We start from the raw sequence: 21852 nt of genomic DNA on the forward strand, positions 1-21852 counted from the left end.
GTAGTCAACATATGAGCAAAACGGTGCTAAGCGTTGACGTTTCGGTCCCCCGTTGGTCTAAGTGATCCTTGGGACCATCTTCAGGACGGAAGAGTTGCACCTATACATTTATTGGAAAGCTTTCGGACAGAGAAACTAATCCTATATTGAGTTTCTACAACGAGTATGTAAAGTAAATCAGTAAGACATCTCATCACGTAAACAACAATCCAGTAATCGCTTGTGTGAAAAACAGCCAAGCTTGGTCCATATATGCCCGACTCGTAAAATCGAGGAACTCCTTTTTTGATACAATCTGGTATATGTGCATATATTTCCCTATATATATAGACTAATGATCATGAATGTGACACTCTCTTAAATTACAAATGTTTCACAAATGTTAGGGACAATCTGATTTTGTTATTGATTATACCCAGTCCCGAGGGGGTTATTGGGTGGCTCTATTGTATTCAGCGCTGATCCAAGATGGGCATCCTAGTGGAAGTTTAAAAAAGACCTGTGGGCTGTCATATTTGTCAAAGGAGTGATAACCACAAAAGAAGATGCAGAAACAGCTATCTGGAGCACCTTGCTATTCAAAACGATCGAGGCACCCTGGCCTCTATAGACCCCAACCCTCCCAGCCGATTGCCAGTGAGAAGAAACCTCAGACAAGGAAGAATGGGGGTTGGATCAGCCTCCATCACCACAAGAAAGTATGGCTGCACGTGCGGCAACAAAAGATGTCTAAGAAAGACTTGTGAGCCGGAAGTATGGGGAACTTCGCAGTGGCACTCGCCTTGAGGTAGTCAAAGGGACAATATTATACCACAACCATGCAGGACTAAGTGAGGTGACCCTGAGAATGGTACATGTTGAACTAGTTGACCGCCATGTGTTTAGTTGGAGGGCGTAGGGGGAATGTAGTCTCACTGGGCCACTACTTGGGAGAGTGATGCAATCAGCAAGCACCCCAAGGCTGAACAAAACTGAGGATGTAAATAAATGGGCACTGACCATTGTGGTTTCATGTTCTAATTTTGTTTTCTATTTTAATTTGCTGTTCCAAGATGACAGCTGCCCATGTTAGAGGGGTAAATAAGAAAATAAATAGAACGTGTGCCAAAGCACAATTTGTTTTTGAAAGGAAAAGCACAGAGGCAAATTGCTGTTGGCAAGTCCTTCAAAAAAATTATATTTAAAAGAATAGATGGTAAGGGGGAAACTGGTGGAGTGGGAAGCAAAGAAAGCACCACTGAGTGTTGAGAGGAGTGGAGTTGTAATGCAAGATCTAGGTATAGGTGAAAAATCAAAAAAGAGTGAGATAGGACAAAGAGGGGAGAGGAAAACAAAGGAAAAGCAGGGAAGTGTGGGGGGAGCAACGCAGAGAGTACAGCTCAGAGATTTGAGTCGGAAAGCAGCAGACGAGTGAGAGAGCAAAAAAAAGCATGCAATCTCAGGAAATGTTGAAAGGCAAAAATAAAAATAGTTCACTGAATGTAAGCAGGGGAAGGAAACACAGAACCCAATCAAAAGAAAGTTAAATAAGCTATACTCCAGGGGAGGGGAAAAAGGAGAGAAAGCATGAAATAAGAGCAAGCAAATGAGATTAACAAGAGAGACAATAAATGGTAAGAAATGGTCTGACTCAAAACCCAATACCAAAAAAAGGTTTGGTATTGATTAGGCCTAAGATAACTTGTAATTGTAATTAAGCCTGTGTAATTACGCATTACTAACAACACATTTAGAAAGGGGTTAAGACAGAAAATTACTGCACCTACCACACAGTAAGGGTAACTGTTCATGTCCTAAAGGAGGTGCACAGAACAAGAAGTTTTAACCCCTATCAACTTCTAAAGGAGAAAACGCCCCGATTAACATGAATCTTTGTTGGTTCAATACCCTAAAATTGACTACAGGTATCATTAGTTAGGTAGAAGTTCAGCAAAATTCTCACGAATAATTTCTGTATACACTTCAGATTTACTTTTATTTAACACTTTATTAATTTCTTTCTGTTAATCAATTACGAGTCGTAGCCAACACGTTTTGTCCTCTTGGACTTCTTCAGGGCTGTCTTGGGAATCCTTCTTAGATAAGTGTTTTTACTTCTACATCTCTAATTTGTACATGTTTAATATGCAGGATCTACTGAAGGAGTCCTCTAGTTTGGGAAGATGCACTCAGTGTTCTCATGTGCGATCATTGTTTCAATAATAGTCTATGAGTTATATTTAGTTATCTAATATTCAGAAATGCATTAGAAATGTTTAGCGATGTGCTATTGGTGAAAGACAGGATTTATTGTACAAATTAGAGACTATAGCACATACATTTTGATTTTAGTATTTGAAACCATTGATACGATTTATATGGAGTTGAAAAGTTTATTTTGTTGATGGTCTGTGAAGTTTGAACCATGTTTTCAGAGGTCTGTACAATGATGATCTGAAAATCAGTAGCATATTCATATGTTTTTCTTAATCAAACGTGCTATTGTTTAAACGACGCAGGATCCAAACCCGACAATTGTTCCTTTCTTTGCTGATCCCATACCTTTCTATTTTCTTGCCTACTGTATTCAAGCATTTATTCTTTTTCTCTAGTGGTGGACTAGTAGATGTTGCCAGGTTAGCTCTTTTGTGCAGTGTACTGCTTTGGGTGAAGCTGGTGATGTGCTCAGTCTTTCTTCTATGTTGTTCCTATATGCTCACTTGTAGAATATTTTGTTGGTCTAGCATGCGTTCTTTTCACTGCTAGTATTGTGGCGTTCTAATTCACCTAACTGCAAATCTTTGCCTCACCTGCATCTTGAGGGTGTTTCTGCTCATTAATCAACTTTGCATGGCAAACTAAAGTCTGCCATCGCTGGGGGAGCGCAAAAGAGCACCACATTGTAACCTCTTTGATGCAACTTAAAAACGTTGTTTGCCGCGCTGCGTTGTAGCAAAATGCCCAATGCAACAGGATTCTTCTGAAATGTTTGTAGGCCTAGAAATTTGTACTGAAAGGGATACTTCCGCATCAAATCCTATTCTAGACAGCGCACACTCACATATCCACAATGTAGTTGGTCTGTGCTTTGCGCAAGGCAGCCTAATTAGAGCACCACTGGAGGAGATGACAGCAGCAGCAGCGAATCTTAGTAGACATGCCTCTACGATGTCTGCCCCTCCCCCCCCCCAATCAACATTTGGTTGCTGCGCTGCATTGCATGAAAAATTAGTAAATCTGTCCCTCTATGCCTTCCTGCAGTACTATTGGTAACCTTGTCAGGAACTGGTGTTTCCTTTGAAAAGTGTTTCCATAAAGAAGCATAACTCCTAACTATGCACTGCACGTGTTCAGACCGGTTTCTGGCATCACAGCCTTCTTGAATCCTGATGGTGCAATGAGCAAGGGACTCACGTCTGAGTATACCCTCCCACACATAGTGTGGATAAAACCGCAGAAGAAGGCTGTGATGCCAGAAACCGGTCCCCGGAAGCTAGTTTCCTTCCCAGTATAAGAATTGGCTTGGTAGTTTGGTTTGCCCTGTTCCCATCATGCACATACTAATTTGCATATAGCCGGGTTCTGACCTGGGATGGTGCAGTGAGCTAAAAAACGGTGATGGATTAAAACCATGATCTCTTGACTTGGTAAGAGTATTCTGCATCATTCAGAAACTCTGTCCATCACCACCCCCCTTTTCCAAAATCGATGTGCAAGTCAAGCCTGATTTCAGTAATGTAAATATGTATTAAAAAATATCTCTACTCATGCCTTAAAATACTCAGGGTCAGATTTACAAGCCCCGATCACCACAGAAACACCCCTTTTAACGACGTTCCTGTGGCCATTGGGACTTTGCCTTATATACAAGGTAGCGTTAAGCCACTTAGCATTGGCTTAACGCCGCCTTATAAATAAGGCCTTTTTTGCGCTAAACGTGGCGTGCAAGGGGTATTGCGTGGGCGTTCCACCGCGACACCCATTGATTTTGATGCTGGCCCTTTTTTACAAGGGTGGAGTAAATAGGAGTCAGCGCCAAAATTAAGACCAGGGAAAACTTGGTCTTAACATGGCGAAACGAGTAGAAATGCATTATTTGTCATTGTTTTTGCTGTTCTGTTTCTATGTACGCTGCATTGTGCGGCACACATAGAAACAGCAAAACGCCATAAATTATTGTTTATGTGCAGGAAGGTGTCTCTTCCTGCACATACACAATCATTCCCTTATTGCAGGCACCCTTGCACACTAGTGCATGGGTGCCTGCGCTGGCACTAGGCAGCTGTATTTAGCGCCAGGGCAGGGAGAAATGCAGGGGTGAGCCGTATTAGTGTATATATGGCGCATCCCTCGGTTTCTAATGTGACGAGGGCGGTGTTAGCAATTTTGTAGCTAACGTGCGCTCCGCCATTTGCTTGTTAATATGCCCCTCAGTTCAAAGTGCAATACAGTAGTTAGTGTTTGCACTTTTGCGGGATAGCATGCTTGGATTCTTCATTGCAGCCTGGTGCATGTAGCATATGACATAAGGAAGATGAAGTAAATGAAGGAAGTACACGCAAATGTCTCTGAGCATTCTATCCCGAGCTGATTCCCCAGTGGTGGAACTGTAGGTACCTTAATGCCTTGTTTTGGTGTCATGCATTTTGTAAGTGGTAAACCGATTGATGTTTGGAAATTCTCATTTGTAAAAGTATGTATTGATCATGCTTATTTTAATATCCTTCATGTGTCTTTTGATTTCTGCGCAGCAGATCTCCAAAATCATTGTCCACATCCAGCAAATACTCTACCAGGAGATAAATCAAGATAGATCTGTACGCAATGCTGTAATGTTTGCGCCACCATGGCCAACTGAAGGGATTGTGTTCCTCTCTACATTTGTGTGCAATATATCATTGTAATTTTTTTCTGTGGGAATCAAAACCCTCTGAAAATTTTTTAGAGTCAGTGCAACAAGTGTACATTCCTACAAACTGATATGGTAGGGCCATTTAACTCTGACCTGCACCAAAAAGATTATCTGTCTGACTCCCACCCACATTGCCAAGAGGAGTGCATCAGTTTCAAAGCGTCTACAAAAAGTCTACTCTGAAAAATTGGTAACAGTTCCACCCCTGAAGTTTGTGCTGGACTCTTGGAGGCGCCAGCTTCAGAGTCTGTGAATTCCTGGTCATTGGAGATCAGATCCTCTGTCACTGGTCCTTTAAGGCCGTTGCGTCCGATCCTCTCAGTCACTGGTTCTTAGGGGCCATTTTGTCAGCTCCTCCCAATCCCTGGTACTTACAGGTCATTGCATCAGGGCCTCTCAGTAACTGGTCCTTGGAGGCCAGTGCCTCAGCCCCTCTCAGTCCTTGGTCCTTGGGGGTCGTTGCATCAGATTCTCCCAGTCCCTGGTCATAGGAGACGATTGCATCGCTAAACACTCCTGAAGGGAAAGCTTTTGTAATCACATATTTGGAACAATGGTATGCATGTGCCATCAGATTGAGCACTTTCATCACCTTTCTCCCTCTCAGATGCTGTAATATCTGGTAAACTTTGATCAAATTCACAATCGCATACACTATCTCTGATATAGTGCAAGCTTTAGATGAACAATGAGCCCAGGGTTGGCACCAAGAAATCCTGAGTTTGGAGTAGCCATCATTTTGACTGTTTCATATTGACAGTAACAGCGAGCTGTGTAGTGATACAATGGTTTGAGGTGTCTGTTCTTGATTTCTCCGAGTTGTTTTCTCTTTCACCAACCAATACTCCATGTACAGGCACATATGAAAACATTGACAAGGCCGATTTGCTGCCACAACTGCTAGACATTTAGGGGCAGATTTATGACGACTGGCGCATCCCTGCAAATCACCAGTGACGTGCCAGATAAGATGCGTCATGCAGGTTTACTCTTGTGCCGCCACTCATGCGCCACATTTACAATGCGGCGCATCATGGCGCAATGATAAACAGATGCGTGACGCATCTCCTGTCGGAAGGGTAGCGCATTGCTGGAGTTGTGTCGCAAGAAGGGACGCAACGGCAGTGCAAAAGTAGCACGCTGGACTTGTAAATCCGCCCCTTTGTGCGGCACACTTGTGGCTGATTTTATTCCAAAGCTTGAGCTCATAATTCTTGAGACACACACATCCAGTATCGTCAATGCAGTCAATGAACTGGGATGTGTGTGATGAAGCCTCCTTCACATCTAATGACATCACGCAATCTTATGCCTGCAGACTCTGAGGGCCTTATTTATGAAAAGTGACGCATCACTGCGAGAAAACAGTGATGCGTCACTTTTCAGTGCGCCCTCCTTGTGACACCAATGATGCGTCCTATTTACAGCACGACGCATCACGTCGCAAGGAGTTACAGATACATCAGTATTTCTGGCGTATCAGTAGGCCCAAAAATGACGCACAGCTCGAGTGTGTCACAAAAGTGGCGCAACTCCAGCAATGGGTCATTACACATGAGCAGGTCCCATGTGAAATGTGCCTGCGTCAGTCTTACGCCTGCCATGAGGCAGGCGTAAGATGTTGACGCATTTGCATCCTAGAAGTGGTGCAGTGAAATCCTATAGATTTCACTGCATCACTTCTACGACCCTTTCTTGCGTCGGAACGTTCTCTCCCCCCTCCCCCCCCCCTCGCATACATTATACCTGGTGCAGGTATAATGTGGCGAGGGGTTTACAAAATGACCCATCTACCTAGATGCGTCACTTGGTAAATATGGTGCAACAAGGCGCATTTTTTCCGCCACTGGTGCGTGAAGCCCCTGAATGAATAACCTCTTGTGATGTCATCCTCTTGAGAGGGGTCACCCGCGCATACCTATTTGAAAGACGCAAGTCTAGGATGAGCCCCAGTGTCCCATCCGTCCTGTGAATAAGAAAATAGATGAGAAAGACCCCTCTGCCCAATTCTTAACCTAGATGTTGTGTTGCTTCTTTGTCCTGTAAAGATGCAACTTCCTCCAGCAGGTGAGGTAGATGTTTCTTGGTGGTCCTGTCTTGTCTGGGTAGAGGATTCAATGGCAACTTAACCCTTGATGACTGTTGCAAGTTCCCATTGAGCCGAGGGGATTTCTTGCTACTTTTGCGTCCAGCATCCATCGATATATGTTGAATGCTCAGAGGAAGGGAGTGGATCATAGCATGGAGACAGAGGATTCCCTCCCTTCTGGTCCTCTTGCTATGGACATTGTTTGCCCCGAAGAGTCTGCCTAGCATACGGATGAGATTTCTGATGCTGTGGTGATGTCTGCGGCTCGTCAGTTTAATGCGGCTGCTTTTGGCTTAACATAGGGCATCGTGTTTGTGCCTTTATGATATAAGGGCCATGCTGTCTTAAGGCGGCCATGGATTTACCCATGTCTATGTCCTTTTTAATGTTTTCCAGCATCTCCCATGTCTATGTCCTTTTTAATGTTTTCCAGCATCTCATCAACCATTGCTGCCAAAAACAGGCTCTTCATCAAATGGCATATATAGAAAATGTTGCTGGACATCTTGTCTGAATAATAAGATTCAAAGTCAAGTACATTTCCTAAGGATCCGCTGGTATTGATCTGTCTGTCAGCTGCATCAAAATCACAGCAAATCCCTGTGGTGCAAACAATGTTTTCTACTTGGCTAATTCCCCATGCGTTTTTATCTATTGCTCAGGAATATATTGGAAAATAGCCTTAAGTTCCTCTCATTGGTCTCTGCTACAGCTGCTCAAAATTTGCCCGAGAATTGGCATTCAAATTGCTCGTACCTGTGAAGTAATTGAGTTTATTCTTGCCTGGATTTAAAAAAAATCCTTTGTATTTTAAAACTTTTTAATATTGGAAGATAATGATTAGGCTTTTCAGTTCTGGTCTGAGGATTATCATCCCTTCCACAAAGAAAGAGAGATGCATTCTGATAAACTTTTGAAAACGATTCTAGACGTGTAATGCAACACAGATTTCTGGAAAAAAGACAGCAAAAGAAAGACCTGTTAAAACACAGTTCATGTCACTAAATAGCATATACGTTTACTTAACACAAACACGAGCCGGTTGGCCGAGACAACACAGCAGCAGATACATCTCAACAAAAAGCCCCGAATATAATGTTGAATTCAAATAATAAAAATTATACATGGGCATTACTCAAAAACACAGTAAAATGCTTATAAGTGTGGTAACAGCTACCCAGGTCCCAGCATTTTTTATTTTAAAGTTCTGTAACCACAAGACATCTCTGCTGTCCATGACTTCATTTCCGGGTTTCAGAAGTACGGGTGCAAATCAGAAGTTCTCAACGATTTCTCTATGGTCACTGAACAGTTGGGTTTGATGAGGCAAGCCCCTTGGGGTCACATTTGCTTCTTCATAATCGAACCATGAATTCTGCAAATGCAGCTTATAGATGATAAACATTAACACACAGTTGCGCCGTACCGGAGTACCAGCAGCCATTGTTCCTACACAAAATACGCCATGACACAAAAAGACAGTGGGTGGATCCTCATGTCCGAGGACTATGCGGACAGGGAGCGTTGACACGTACACCACTTTATTTATATTTCAGATTTAGAGCAGCTGTACTACCAAAGAAATCAACAACTAGCTGATGTTGAGGCTTCATTCAGCCATCCCTTAGTTCAAGTAATAGGCTCTGTCTGAAATTAAATGGCTGATGGAGAAGGGATGAAGTGATTTGCCAAGGTTGGGATTCACAAATCTCCTAAAAATTGATCACCTAACCCAGTACCCCGCACCTCCCACGCATTAGTGTCGGACACGAGCAGAGTCTGTGAGGCAAGGCATGCCCTTTAATGATAAGTCCAAGTTTCAGAACATCAGTGCGGTGGTTGCTCAATAAGCCCATGAAGCTGTTGAAACACAAAGATGTGCAACAAGTAAAGAAGTTTGTGCAAAAAAAAACGCGGAGAGCTGTAAAACGTGAAGAGAATCATTGGGATGAGGTGGAACAAAAGAGGTAGTAAATATGCCAATATCTGTTCAATTATTCCTAAATGGTAGCATGTTAAAGTAAAGGCTAAAGAAATGCAGACTGCAAAATAAAGACCACACCAACATACATACTAACTGTAATCGACAAGCACCTAATCCAACCATTAAGCACTGGCTCCATGCCTTCTTGGAGTGTAGTTGCAACAGTAATTTAACCCTATGTTCTACAATAGATGAAAAACTGAATTTGACTAGATTTGGTTTAATTCAAGTTTTTGTGGGTACCTTTTTTTGTATCATCATTTTTGCAGTGTTAGATTTTTTTTATCTCTATTTCTGTAGCCTGAATGTTTAGGTCTCTGTTGCTATTTGGAATCTTACAAAATTGCTGTAAATTTATTAATCCAACAATAAGGCTGCTCTTGTGTTCATAAGTGCTGAATGTTATAGACTTGTTTTTACTATTTTCCATTTGGCCACTTCTAGAGGCCCCAGAGCATGATTTGCTCTCCGCCTCCCATTGATCGGCCCTTAGAAGCTTTTTACTTTTTAAGACATACGCAACTACAAAACAACGCGAACATATACAAAATCTTATAGTTTCTTGTTGATACTGACACCACTATCAATGATTACAAGCGGAATGCAACAATGGAGCATTCCATGATACAAAACATTAAAAAAAGAAACCAAACCCCTTCTCATGAAGGTTTGGGTTTGAACACCTACAGGCATGTATGTTGAAGGACAAGCTGGAGTTATTGCTTAAGAGGTGACGATACACAATGTTCTTCATGAAGGCTGGGCTAACAGCCAATGAGGACGGCTTATCAATGCAACACATTTTCCCTGGTAATGGAGACCGTACAAGCACAGGAGGTCTTGTTGAAAAGCATCTTCAGTCATCAAAGATTAGTGCAGGGCTGTGTCCGAGAACACCAATGATTTGGCACACACTTGGTAACAAAGGGGTTTGGGAAGAATTTGTCCTTAATGCGTTTTCGTACACATCTTCACATCTTCACATCCCCTTAAGCAAGGCTGCGCCGGTTGCAGATAGAGACCGCTTGGATTTTTTCCTCTCGCCACTAGGCGCTTTACCGGCAGTCTTGAAGTACAGCGAGAGCTGCTTCATTCTGTTGTCTAGGATGCTTACATCTGTGGATTTGCTTTTGTTGACGTTGTTGTTTATTCGGTCACTGGTTTTGTTTTCTGAGCCTTCTGCCCTTTCTCCTGTGAGAAGAAGATAAGATAAATTATTTACATTTTTCAACAGAAACATGTAAATGAGGGTTTAAGATTAGCAATGGTCTAGGTTGATTTAAGAGGTTTTTCATGATAGGTTCTACTAAACTGGTCAGAATCCTGGACATGAGTCTTGAGCAAGATATTCGATTGGCCCATTCACCTCCAAGCGACGCTAACATTATATTTTGAGGCGATTTCAGCTAATAAAGTTTTTCCCCATATCAACATAGAATACCAAGTAGGCTTTCCAGTGTGTTTTTAAGAACAATGATTCATTTCATTTTCACTAATGGACCTTGCTATACATAATTAAAAAGAATGTTAATGATTGCCACACTTACAATATTTGCCTTATCTCTAAGCACTAGTAGCAGGTATTAATTATTAATCATTTCAATGGTACTCATTCTATTGCACTCAAGAGGGTGAAAGGTGGTTGGATCTACCAAGACTTGAACCTGTGAACTGCAGATTGAACCTGTATCTCCACAATGGCTGAATTAGCCCACTAAGAAAGTCCTCTCTTTACTTCTCTATGTATATTCATCCTCTCTATCTCGATTCTCTCTGCCTTGCTTTTGTCTACCTCTCCTCTTTCTCAATACAACCAATATACCTCACTCAGCTTCATCCCTCTCATGCCATAGTCCATCTCTCCCTCTTTGCATCCATACTAATCACTCACAAGTCCCTCTCCCTACATTAGCTCTCTCTACTACATCCCTCTGTCCCTGACTGCTCTTTTACCATCTGACCCCCTGGTATCTCTCCTTCATCTACTTCACTTTTCACCCAACCTGATCTCTAAATGTACCTCACCTCTCTCTGTCTCCATGTTTCCTCTACCTTACCTCTCTCCCAGCCCTTTCTCTACCCCAACCCTCCTGATTACATAACGCCATTCTCTTTACCTCACATGTCCCTCACCACTTCACCTCGCTGTACCCCACTACTTAACCTCTCAATTTTGCTACCTCGCCTCTCCACCTCTCCACCTCCTTTGTCTCTTGTTCTATCGGTGGGCCCTTTCCTTCACCTCTCTAAGTACCTTACTCCTTTCTGGCTACCTCTATTGCTCTACCCCTACCCCTTTTTCTCAATCGTCAACCTTTCTATTTCTCTGTCTCTCTCTCTCTTTCACAAACCCATACTATCTCTGGACCCCTTCTGCATCTCAACTCACCCCTTCCACCTGTTCTGTCTCAACATCTTTCTTGATAGCTGTCTCTACCTCACCTTCTCTTCTTCACAGAAATCTTTACCTCTATATAAATCTCACATATGCTTCTCTATTGTATGCATGTCTCTCAACTTCCTCTATTCGCTCCACACATGCCACGTTCTACCCTTACCCTTCTCTCTACTGGTTTCCCTTTCCCACTACTCTCTTTACCTGGCATGTTTTTCCATTCCTCTTCCGTTGTTGCACTCTCTACCTTGCATCTCTGTTCTTAATCAAGTCTCTCTTTCTACATCTTCCTCACACTGTCTTGGCCGCTGTCTAATTCACCTCTTTTTCTACACAACCTCTCCCTACCTCACTCCTTGCAGTACTGTACTTCTCTGCCTCTCTCTCTACATTTGATTCTCCGTCTCACTCTACCGCACTCTGAAACTTTACCCTTTTAATTACCTTTCTTTCTCTACCTACATATTCCTCTTTCTACCACTCCTTATCTTATCTTTTAGCTACCTAACCTTTCTCTATTTACTCTACTCCTTTCATTACTGCACAGATTATTCTATACCATCTCTACTCCATTCTTCCTCTAGCTCATATGTCTCTCTATGCTGCTCTCTATATGTCTCTGTCCATCTGATGTATTCTGCTCTATCACATTTCTTTTACTCAGCAGGATCACAGGAACTGTCCGAACAGTGTACACATATAAAGAGAAGAGGGACAGAGCTGGGCAAGAGAAATTAGGAGAAATGTATTCGATCGTAACTAATGAAATGCAGAAAAACCTCAGAGCAAAGCCATGATTTTCACTGTTGCAGCAAGAATGCCAGTACCAAAGGGGGATGTATTTGTGATTACAAATATTTGGCAACTAAAACTTCAAATGCAAGTGCTATGTGCATATGGTTTATTTTAATATTATGCACGTGTTCACTAAACATCAAACAAGTCACCTCTTGTGTGTTTTCCTACAGTGGGAGTAATAAGCTGGTTAGACACTGGGCCCAAGTAAATAGAAAATTAATGCAATGCAGCAACTAAAAACAACTGTGCTGCATTGTATGAAAGGGAACAAGCAGAACATCACCATATCTACAAATCTATGGTGCTGTGTGTCTCTCTGCTGCACTTGCGCACTTTAACCCCTTCGACGCTCATGACGAGCTCAGCTCGTCATGAGGTACACCTCTCGTACACTCATGACGAGCTGAGCTCGTCATGAACCGCGGGTTTTCGAAATCTTCAGCGCACCGCGGTAAATCTTACCACGGTTAAGACGTTAAGCTGCCATGCGTCAACACACATACCAATAAGAAATATTGCAAGGGTGTGTGTGTTCGGTAAGGCATATTTTTTGTACTGGAAGTGGAACCTTCCAGTACAAAAACGAGCCTTAAACACTTTTGCTGCTTTGTATGTGTGCTGTACAATACAACACACATGCACAGTAGGATAACCAAGGGAAATGAAAACATGTCTTCTCGTTACGCCCGTCTCATGGAGGCGCAAGATTTTGGTGCAATCCCTATATATGGATTTTTGAGGATAGGGATTTGCATCAAAACCCATGAGTGGGTGTATAGGAATGCCCATGTACCACCCACGTATTGCTCCCTTGATTCAAAGTAACGCACACGAGTGCATAGCGCAACTTTGCTTCCTTTTGGAAACTATCCAACGCAAATCCTGATTTTTCTTGCATCGTAAATCCCAGCCTAATACTTTGCATTGGGTCTGCAGTGCAGAAGTAACACAAACCCAGTGTAAAGCGTTAGTAAATCTGGGCCTGAATTCCAAATATAATATAGTTGACACAAGTAAATAAACCTTGGTCCAAATGCAAAAAGACTCCTGACGTGGACGCTTGATTTCACTATGTGATTTCCATATTGGGTCACACAACTAATACTAGACACTGATGATTTTGCTTACACCTCTAAGTCAACTGCCATCAACAGCTACACTAGCCTCCTTTTTACTAATAACATATTGAGTGTGATAAGATTATGAGGAATTCACTCTATTCCACCCCTTACGGCAGTTCTCTATGGACATATGTTGAAACAGGATAGTTCTGCTTCTGACACAGATGAACCTTATTGACAATGACTCCTATTAATGTTAACTTGTAAGAAATTAAAATCTAGGCAATATAATGCTTGCCGAAACACCCATTGGCTAGATCAGACGAATTAATGAAAATGGCTTGTTTAGTTGGATTGAAGAAGATAAAATTAAAGAAAATCACATTGACACAAATACAAAGAGGGAGCCATGTGTATACTGTGGTGTGCTTGACCTGCTCTTTCAATAACTGGGAATCACCCAGAGCTAGGACAGCATTGGTGCAGCTGCTCCCCTCACTATTTTTTTTTTTTTATCACTTTCTGTTTTTGAGATTTGTGAATTTTTATTGTATATATTGCTTTAACTTTTGACAATTAAAAGTTCTTTGACAATACTCTTGCCACCCAACAATCTGTCTTTCAATAAGAAATGGATTTATCAATGCTTGTTCAAATTGTCGTTTGGAATTATTATTGTTACTTGAGTACACCAGGTAGGTTGAGTTTTTGGCTGTTTTTGCGGCCCCCATGGTTTAATAGATAATGCAATATTGTTTGATATCACGAAAGCTTAGATGAGCCACAAGGCGTAATAATTTCAAAGTTATTCCAAACAGGGGTATCCAAAACATTTGTGCCCGGGTCCCACAAATCCGTATGATGTTGGTGGCTATTTTACATACTATAAAAACAGTCCTTATATCTACTAAGACATGGTGAAGTGTTTCGCTCCCCCCTGCGCTGGCACACAGCTGCCTTGTGCCACGCACATACCTTCGCATCCTTTTTTACTGGAACTGTACAGAAAGCTTAGAAATAGTTTAATACTTTTCCAAGTTTGGACGTGTGCTCTACAGTATAACCTGAGCCTGTTAAGGGCGGAGAGGACAAGGACTGCTGCCTGTTTGAGCCTGTTCGAGACTGGTCAGGGTCAGGGCCAGGGCCAGAAATGCTGTCCATTTTCCCATTTAGCAATACCCAGCCCACACCATCCACATCCTCAAACTTAAGGTACTTATGGATCTATATATTTATCACTTTCTTCTAATTTAGCATTTCCAATGCACTACCCTATTTCTCAGCCTATACATCTATCAATATATCCTCTATATCCACTCTCATTTATCCCAAACCACTACCATTATCCACAAAACAACCCTTTCTTGACTCTCTCCTACTCTACCCCTCCTTGTATCATCTGACACCTCTTTCTACTATACCTACCCCCCAAAACAAACCTATCTAAACTCTTCCCTCTGACTCCTCCCCTCCAAAACTCCTTTTTACTCATCCAAAAGTCTCCTCCTACTGCTAAGACCTAAAAACAAAACAAACAAAAAAAATCCTTCACTCTTTTATCCCTCCACTATCCTTTTCAATCAAAATTAACAGACTAACATGTTCACTTCTCAAATTCCATATTCAACTATACTAATTCACCACTAATCCTTCATGTGCTCTGGAGTGGCATGCTTCAAAACCCCATCAGGGGTAACAAGTGCTATATGAATGCAAACCTTTCTTCCCCTTTTATCCCTCCGCTATCCTTCTCACTCCAAATAACTGACTAACATCCAGGTTCAGATTTTAGTGTCTTTATTTCGATAATAAAATCCTAAAAGACAAAATGAAAACATTCATGAACAAATCAAAAACCACCACTACATATACACAATTATGTAAAGACAAATTTAGACATGTTATTAAATTTACGCTAGGACTAAAATCACAATTAAAAAGTTATTAAACATTTGTCAATTCCACAAGACATAAATAAACCTGAATCTAAAAATACACTAGTCACAAATAACATTTCAAGATATAATTAGGAAAAAGATGGGTTCCTTCTGGCTCTGATTGCCCAAGCCCAGCCTAAAAATTTGGCCAAGCATATCACAATGATTTCAGAAGTGTTTGTTTTCGGGGCCCATATTGCATCCGAGGATTTTCTGCAAGGTAATCGTTTGAATATGGCTTTTAACCACTTGGAACGGGGTTCTGAGTACTGGGGACAGGCAAACAGTAAATGACCCTCGGTTTCTTTATGATCTGGGCAGCAGCTACAAAAGCTAGAAGAGGTTTTACCCCAGTATGAAGTAAAAGAATTCAGGGGTAATGAGCCCACCCGAAATTGATGATACAGTTTTTTATCCAATGGCCTGGTAATAGAATCCCAATAAGTCTCGCGGGCAGGATCCAGTTTAAAGCTTAGAAAACGCCCCGTTAGACCCCCAGAACTGGAGGCATGTACCAGGGAAAGACGGGTTGAGGCCCAAAATAAATCCTTGAATTCTTTTTTCGATGGAAAGGTATTGATACCTGGGGACACCCACAAATGAATTAAGCCCATATCACACAGACTCTTTTTTACCGAGCGAAGCCATGGGATTCGCTCAGAACCCCCCATGGACTTCCCTTCTGCTAGCTCCTTTGCAAAAAGTACAAGATCCTCAGAGGTCCATAAGCGCCTCCAAGTAGACACTACTCTAAATCTGGCCATGTCCGTGATTGGCAGACAACCCATATCATGGCAGAGGGGGATCAATGGAGTGGATTGGGGTAACCCTACCAGGTTCCGAAGAAATCTACACTGGATTCTATATAGACTCGAAAGGTCCATAAACCCCCATAACTCTGCCCCGTAAAGTGTGGCTGTATTTATTTTGGTGTCATATATTCTCAGTGCAGGAATGACCCGCTTTGTGATGGATTTCTTCTGCTCGCGCAGAAGACATCCAGTCAGTTGGGCGAGTTTTAGCTGCTGAGTCGCTATTTGATCTTTCCAAGACAGACGACGGTCCAAAGTGACCCCCAGATACGTCATGGTTTCAACTTGTTCCAAGTTGACCCCACTCATTTGCACGCTACTACGTATTAGGTTTTTCCTGGATAAAACCATAAACTTGGTTTTACCCACATTTATCTGGAGGTCATTTATTTGACAAAACTCCTCAAAGTGGTTTAGAGCCCGCTGTAGGCCTCCCCGGGTCTTTGATAGGAGTAGGGTGTCGTCGGCAAAGATCAACATTGGGAATTTAGTCCCCGCCAAAGATGGAGCATCGGTGTTGGTGGACATGAAAAATTTGGCTACTTGGTCAATAAAGAGTAAAAAGAGGGTGGGAGCGAGAACGCACCCCTGACGGACTCCTCGTGTTACTGAAAAGGAGTCCATGTATTGACCTTGTGCTCTCCACCTTACCCTGGCATAGTTCTCCTCATGTAGTCTAATAATCATCTCCACCAATTCACCCGGCATACCCAGGTCCCTCAGTACCTGCCATAATTTGCCCCTTGGCACCAGATCGAAGGCTGACTTCAGATCTATAAAGGCGGCAAAGATAGTACCACTGCCAAGCGTGACAACCTTCCAAAAGATCATACAAAAACGTAACACCTGATCAATGGTACTTGTTCCAGATCTAAAGCCCGCCTGCATACGGGACAATATGTTTTCAAGATCCATCCACCCCTGCACTCTCGCCAGGATCATGCGAGCGAAGACTTTCTGGAAACAATCGATTAAACTAATCGGGCGATAGTTGCCTGGGTTTGATCTGTCTCCCTTTTTATGTATAGGGAGAATCTCAGCCCCCTTCCATGTTTTGGGGATACAGGCACCCCTCGCTATGGCATTAGCTATATTTGTTAAATAAGGTACCCAAAGGGCTGTATTGGCCTTAAACAGATCGGCTGGGATTTGATCCAACCCAGGGGCTTTCCCCCGCTTTGTCAAGCCTAGGGCTAGCTCCGTTTCTGTTTCAGTGAAAGTCATGATCATATCACATGGGGGCATTACATGTAACAAGTTCAAAGTGGGCGGGGGATCAATGGCTTCTGAGCAAAATTGGGAGGAATAATAGTTTATCCAGGCTTCAGGGGATACATGATTGGATGGGGTACGGAAGTCACCATCCTTACCACATTTAACAATATCCCAGAATTTAGTCTGGTTGTTAGACTTGCTGGCATCCAAAAGATCCGCCCAATAATCATCCTCCCACGCCCTCTTTGCTTCCCACTGTACTCTTTTGTACCATTGCCTAGCTGCCTTTACTGAGCTCATGTTTCTAGATTTGACTTTCTCAATTAGTAAACTATGGGCCTCCCTACACTCTTTGTTGTACCATTTTGCTCTTGAGGCTTGAGGATGCCCAATACCTTTCTTACAGGGTTTCGAGAGAAGTTGTTTGAGCTCGATAAAACATTTATCATGTATGTCCATAATCTTATCTTGTTCAGTATAACCCCTCCCAAGAACATCTGTCATCATGTTGTTTAGTGCAAACTTCACCACATTTTCTATACTGGCCATTATAGTTGCATCACATGAAATTGTGGACCATTTCAGTCTTCTCCGATCATTTGATAAGGTTATAACCCCCTGCCCCCTAGGAACTGGTCCCGCCAATCTTGTCAGATCGTGCAATTTAAGTTTCAGAGACAGGGGATTATGGTCACTTTCAGGACGCATAACAATTTTCATATCAACCATAAGGCTCCAAAATTCCATTTTTAGAAAAATGTAATCTATGCGACTTTTTCTCAGACCATTATCAAATGTGAAGTTGGCATCAATGTCCGATTCGGTACGACCATTCGCGGCCCTTAGGCCCCAGGTAAGACAAAAAGCAGTCCAGCTCAGGGCGGCCTCCGTTGCTTTAACAGGTCTTTTATTCATTAGTTCCGGGATTTTCCATGTTGCATCCTCTACAAACCCCCAGTTATCCTCAGGCAGATATAGCGGCTCGATAGTGCAATTTATATCACCAGCTAACAGGATAAATGTTCCCTTATTCCAGCCAGCCAAAAGATTGTCCAGAACACCTACCAGCTGGGGACATCGGCCGCCAGGAAGACCTCGAGAATAAATATTAATAATAAGCATATCCTGGCCCCCTACCTTGCACAACCTAATCGCCAAAATATCAGGATTTTCCACATACAGTTCAGTAACTGAGTAACCCCATGCCTGTTTTACCCACGTTATCAGACCCCCAGAAGCACGCCCTTTGTTACTCTTTATAGCGGGTTTGAAGAAGTTTATAAACCCAGCTTTGTATATCGGTGCGGTAGCCCAAGTTTCTTGTAGTAACACGACATCATATTTATCAATGAACTCTAACCAATCCTCAGAGTCCAGACGGGTCTTTACTCCAGCTACATTCCAGGATACAATGTTAGATATCAATGTGTCGTGTTCTACAGGGTTATTACTTACATTGGGAGAGGGGTGGACGTTGGGTAAACTAACACTTGATGGCCTATTTCTGGCTCTATTTTCTTCAGTTTTGGGGATTGGCACCCTTTCCCCAACTGGCGCAGCCGGTATACTAGCTTCCAAGTGGGACGTGGGTTGGTTGTCCAAGTTTAATTCCATAACAGGGTTGGGTGGGTATAGTGCTACTTCCCTGTTCTCATCAGACAGGTTGGATAACAGGCTGGGTGAACACAGTCAATCTATCCATTCTAAGTCTGACAGCACCTCAAAATGATTAAAGAGCGGGGGGTACTGTTGAGGGTAAGGTGTTATCGGCCCTTGGAACCTCCCCCCTCTGGTTTTCCACTGGTTAGAGCCCATGGGGTAGTTAATATGAGTGTGGGGGTAGAAATAGGCATGGTCCAGGGTCTGAACGTCACCTAGACGGGCAAATCTTGCTTTCCGTCAGATTCTGTCCACCACCCAGGGATCTTTGAAAGAGATCAGGATACAGTCCCCTTCTAGATCTTTAGAGCCCTTACCCACCCAATCTACTCTCCTTACATAGAGGATTTCGGTGGGGGATGAGGGTGGGAGGGGGCGGTGTTTGTTTAACCAAAATATAACTTTATTCCGTAAATCCGCTTGAGTCTCTTTAGTGCCATCTTTTAGAGGAGCCACCCCAGTAAAAACGATGGTATATTGGGACGCTTCTGGGGGTAAATTAACTCGGGGTGTTGGTCGTATTTTTCGGTTATCCAACGTCTGAGACCTAGATGATTGGGAATTTTTTTGGTCTGCACCCATTGTTGGTAATTGTACTGGGGTATTATTTGGTTGATTTGTCAAGCCTTTCGGGAGGAGGTATTTCGCTGGGGCTTTATTAGTAGTTAGTGGGCGTTTATCCCTTGAAGTATCCTTTACGGGAACTCTACTAACAGTAGTCAAGGAGACAGCGGGTTTTGCCCCTGATAAGGGTTTATTATTGGCAGCGGAAATCCCTGCAGGTGCAGACTTATTTGCAGGGATCGCTGTGGGTTTTCCCGCTCGTTGGTTTGTGCCCAGAGTTGAATTACAGGCCCCCATCCCAGTAACGGGCGTTATTAGTTTTTGCAAAAGACCCAAGTTGGTGTTTACAGCTAATTCCAATACATCTATTTTAGCGGTCATCAACCTTGTTCTCTCTAAGACCGGGAGCAGTATAGTTTTTAGTATTGCTTCCATCTTAGCCAATAAGATATCATCGCTGTTAAGACAGGTTGGGCAAGGATTTGATGACCCAGAAGTAGCTAGTGAGGGACAATACACCGTCGGAAAACCTTGATGGGGCAGGGAAGGAGGTAAGCTCACACTATTAATAAGATCAATTTTGGGTTGTTTTTGGGCCATTTCCCCCTGTGGACTTGATACATGTTTTCTTTTCCGAGATATTGGATTTGTGCTATTTTGAGGCAGGTTGGACACGCTGGGGAGGGGTAGGAACATAAGGTTGGGATGCGTCGGACAGGCTGTGTTCGTCATCCTCAAGATACTGACTATCATCCCCATCGCTTGTCTGGTTAGCATAAGGGTTCTGTTCCCTGTTATCGTGGGGTGGGGATATAGTAACCCCATCTCCATCTACATGGACTATCGCATCTGTCTCTGTGGTAGAAATACAATTAAAAGCTGCATGAGAGACAGGGCTTTTAACATGGGCTAGGGCACCAATTGAAGAACGCTTCCCGGTAACTAAATCTAGAGACAGTCTATGTTCTACCATTTCAATTTCCTTTTCCAGAATTCCCGTCGCTCTGGTGATAAAAGCATCGAGGGGACCAGAAACAACACCCTTAGAAGTTTGTATATGAACTAGGCGTTGTTTCCCAGATCTTAATGCCATATTTGGGAGCAGAGTGGGGAAATATATAAAGGTAAAATATAAATATAAATAAAAATAAATCCACTATGCCAGCTAATAGATACCAGTAGGCCCCCTCTCTAATGGTAGATAAATATGGTACTATACTGCTAGATACCACACATAACAAATAGTATGAAACAGAATATTATTTTTCCCAGGACTCTGGGCCCAACCCAACCTTGTCCGACCACGGACAGCCACAGACGGTCCCGCCCTTGTCCCGGGCTCCTCCCGCTCGCTCCCGCGAAGCGGAGACACTGTGCTCCTTATATCTCTACAACAGTGTGTTCATGGGCTGATAGGCGGGGGGGCGAGGCCAGCGGGGAGAGCAGCCCAGGTGTTGCAAGTTGGGCGCGCAGGGGCTCCTGGACGCTGGAGTCCCTGCCTATGCTCGCAGCCCCGCTGGTGAAAGCGCCTTTCCCCGCGCTCCTCCTGTTAGATTCACTGCAGCCTCCAGGAACAGACGACGCGAAGCGAGTCCGGCGAGTCGTGAAGAGAGTGGTGGCAAGGGTCAGCTCTGCTGAGGCAGCAAGTCCGCTGCGCTCCTCCAAACACCAGGTACGGTCAGCCAAATAACTACAGAAGGGTCCCACAGGCTCAGGGGTTAAAGCCCGCTTTTCACTCCGTCGGCGGGGGGGCGTGGCCAGCGGGGAGAGCAGCCCAGGTGTTGCAAGTTGGGCGCGCAGGGGCTCCTGGACGCTGGAGTCCCTGCCTATGCTCGCAGCCCCGCTGGTGAAAGCGCCTTTCCCCGCGCTCCTCCTGTTAGATTCACTGCAGCCTCCAGGAACAGACGACGCGCTGCGGGACCCGCGAAGCGGGTCCGGCGAGTCGTGAAGAGAGTGGTGGCAAGGGTCAGCTCTGCTGAGGCAGCAAGTCCGCCGCGCTCCTCCAAACACCAGGTACGGTCAGCCAAATAACTACAGAAGGGTCCCACAGGCTCAGGGGTTAAAGCCCGCTTTTCACTCCGTCGGCGGGGGGGCGTGGCCAGCGGGGAGAGCAGCCCAGGTGTTGCAAGTTGGGCGCGCAGGGGCTCCTGGACGCTGGAGTCCCTGCCTATGCTCGCAGCCCCGCTGGTGAAAGCGCCTTTCCCCGCGCTCCTCCTGTTAGATTCACTGCAGCCTCCAGGAACAGACGACGCGCTGCGGGACCCGCGAAGTGGGTCCGGCGAGTCGTGAAGAGAGTGGTGGCAAGGGTCAGCTCTGCTGAGGCAGCAAGTCCGCCGCGCTCCTCCAAACACCAGGTACGGTCAGCCAAATAACTACAGAAGGGTCCCTGACTAATATCCACTACTGAGATTACTTTCATCTTTCACCATACTAATTCACCACTAATC

At 43.7% G+C, this 21852-nt stretch overlaps 1 protein-coding gene across 1 annotated transcript in view; it reads right to left on the bottom strand.

Moving 5' to 3' along the window:
• Window positions 1-7972: 7972 nt before the first annotated feature.
• Window positions 7973-21852, bottom strand: part of SH3BP5 (SH3 domain binding protein 5) — a 253938-nt gene continuing 240058 nt past the window's right edge. Inside the window, exon 9 of the mRNA XM_078663894.1 lies at window positions 7973-10155. Coding sequence (XP_078520020.1) covers window positions 9944-10155 — 212 coding nt within the window. The 3' untranslated portion in view covers window positions 7973-9943. The remainder of the gene's footprint in view (window positions 10156-21852) is intronic.

Source organism: Lissotriton helveticus, chromosome 10 (genome assembly GCF_964261635.1).
Source record: "Lissotriton helveticus chromosome 10, aLisHel1.1, whole genome shotgun sequence".
Classification (NCBI taxonomy): domain Eukaryota; kingdom Metazoa; phylum Chordata; class Amphibia; order Caudata; family Salamandridae; genus Lissotriton; species Lissotriton helveticus.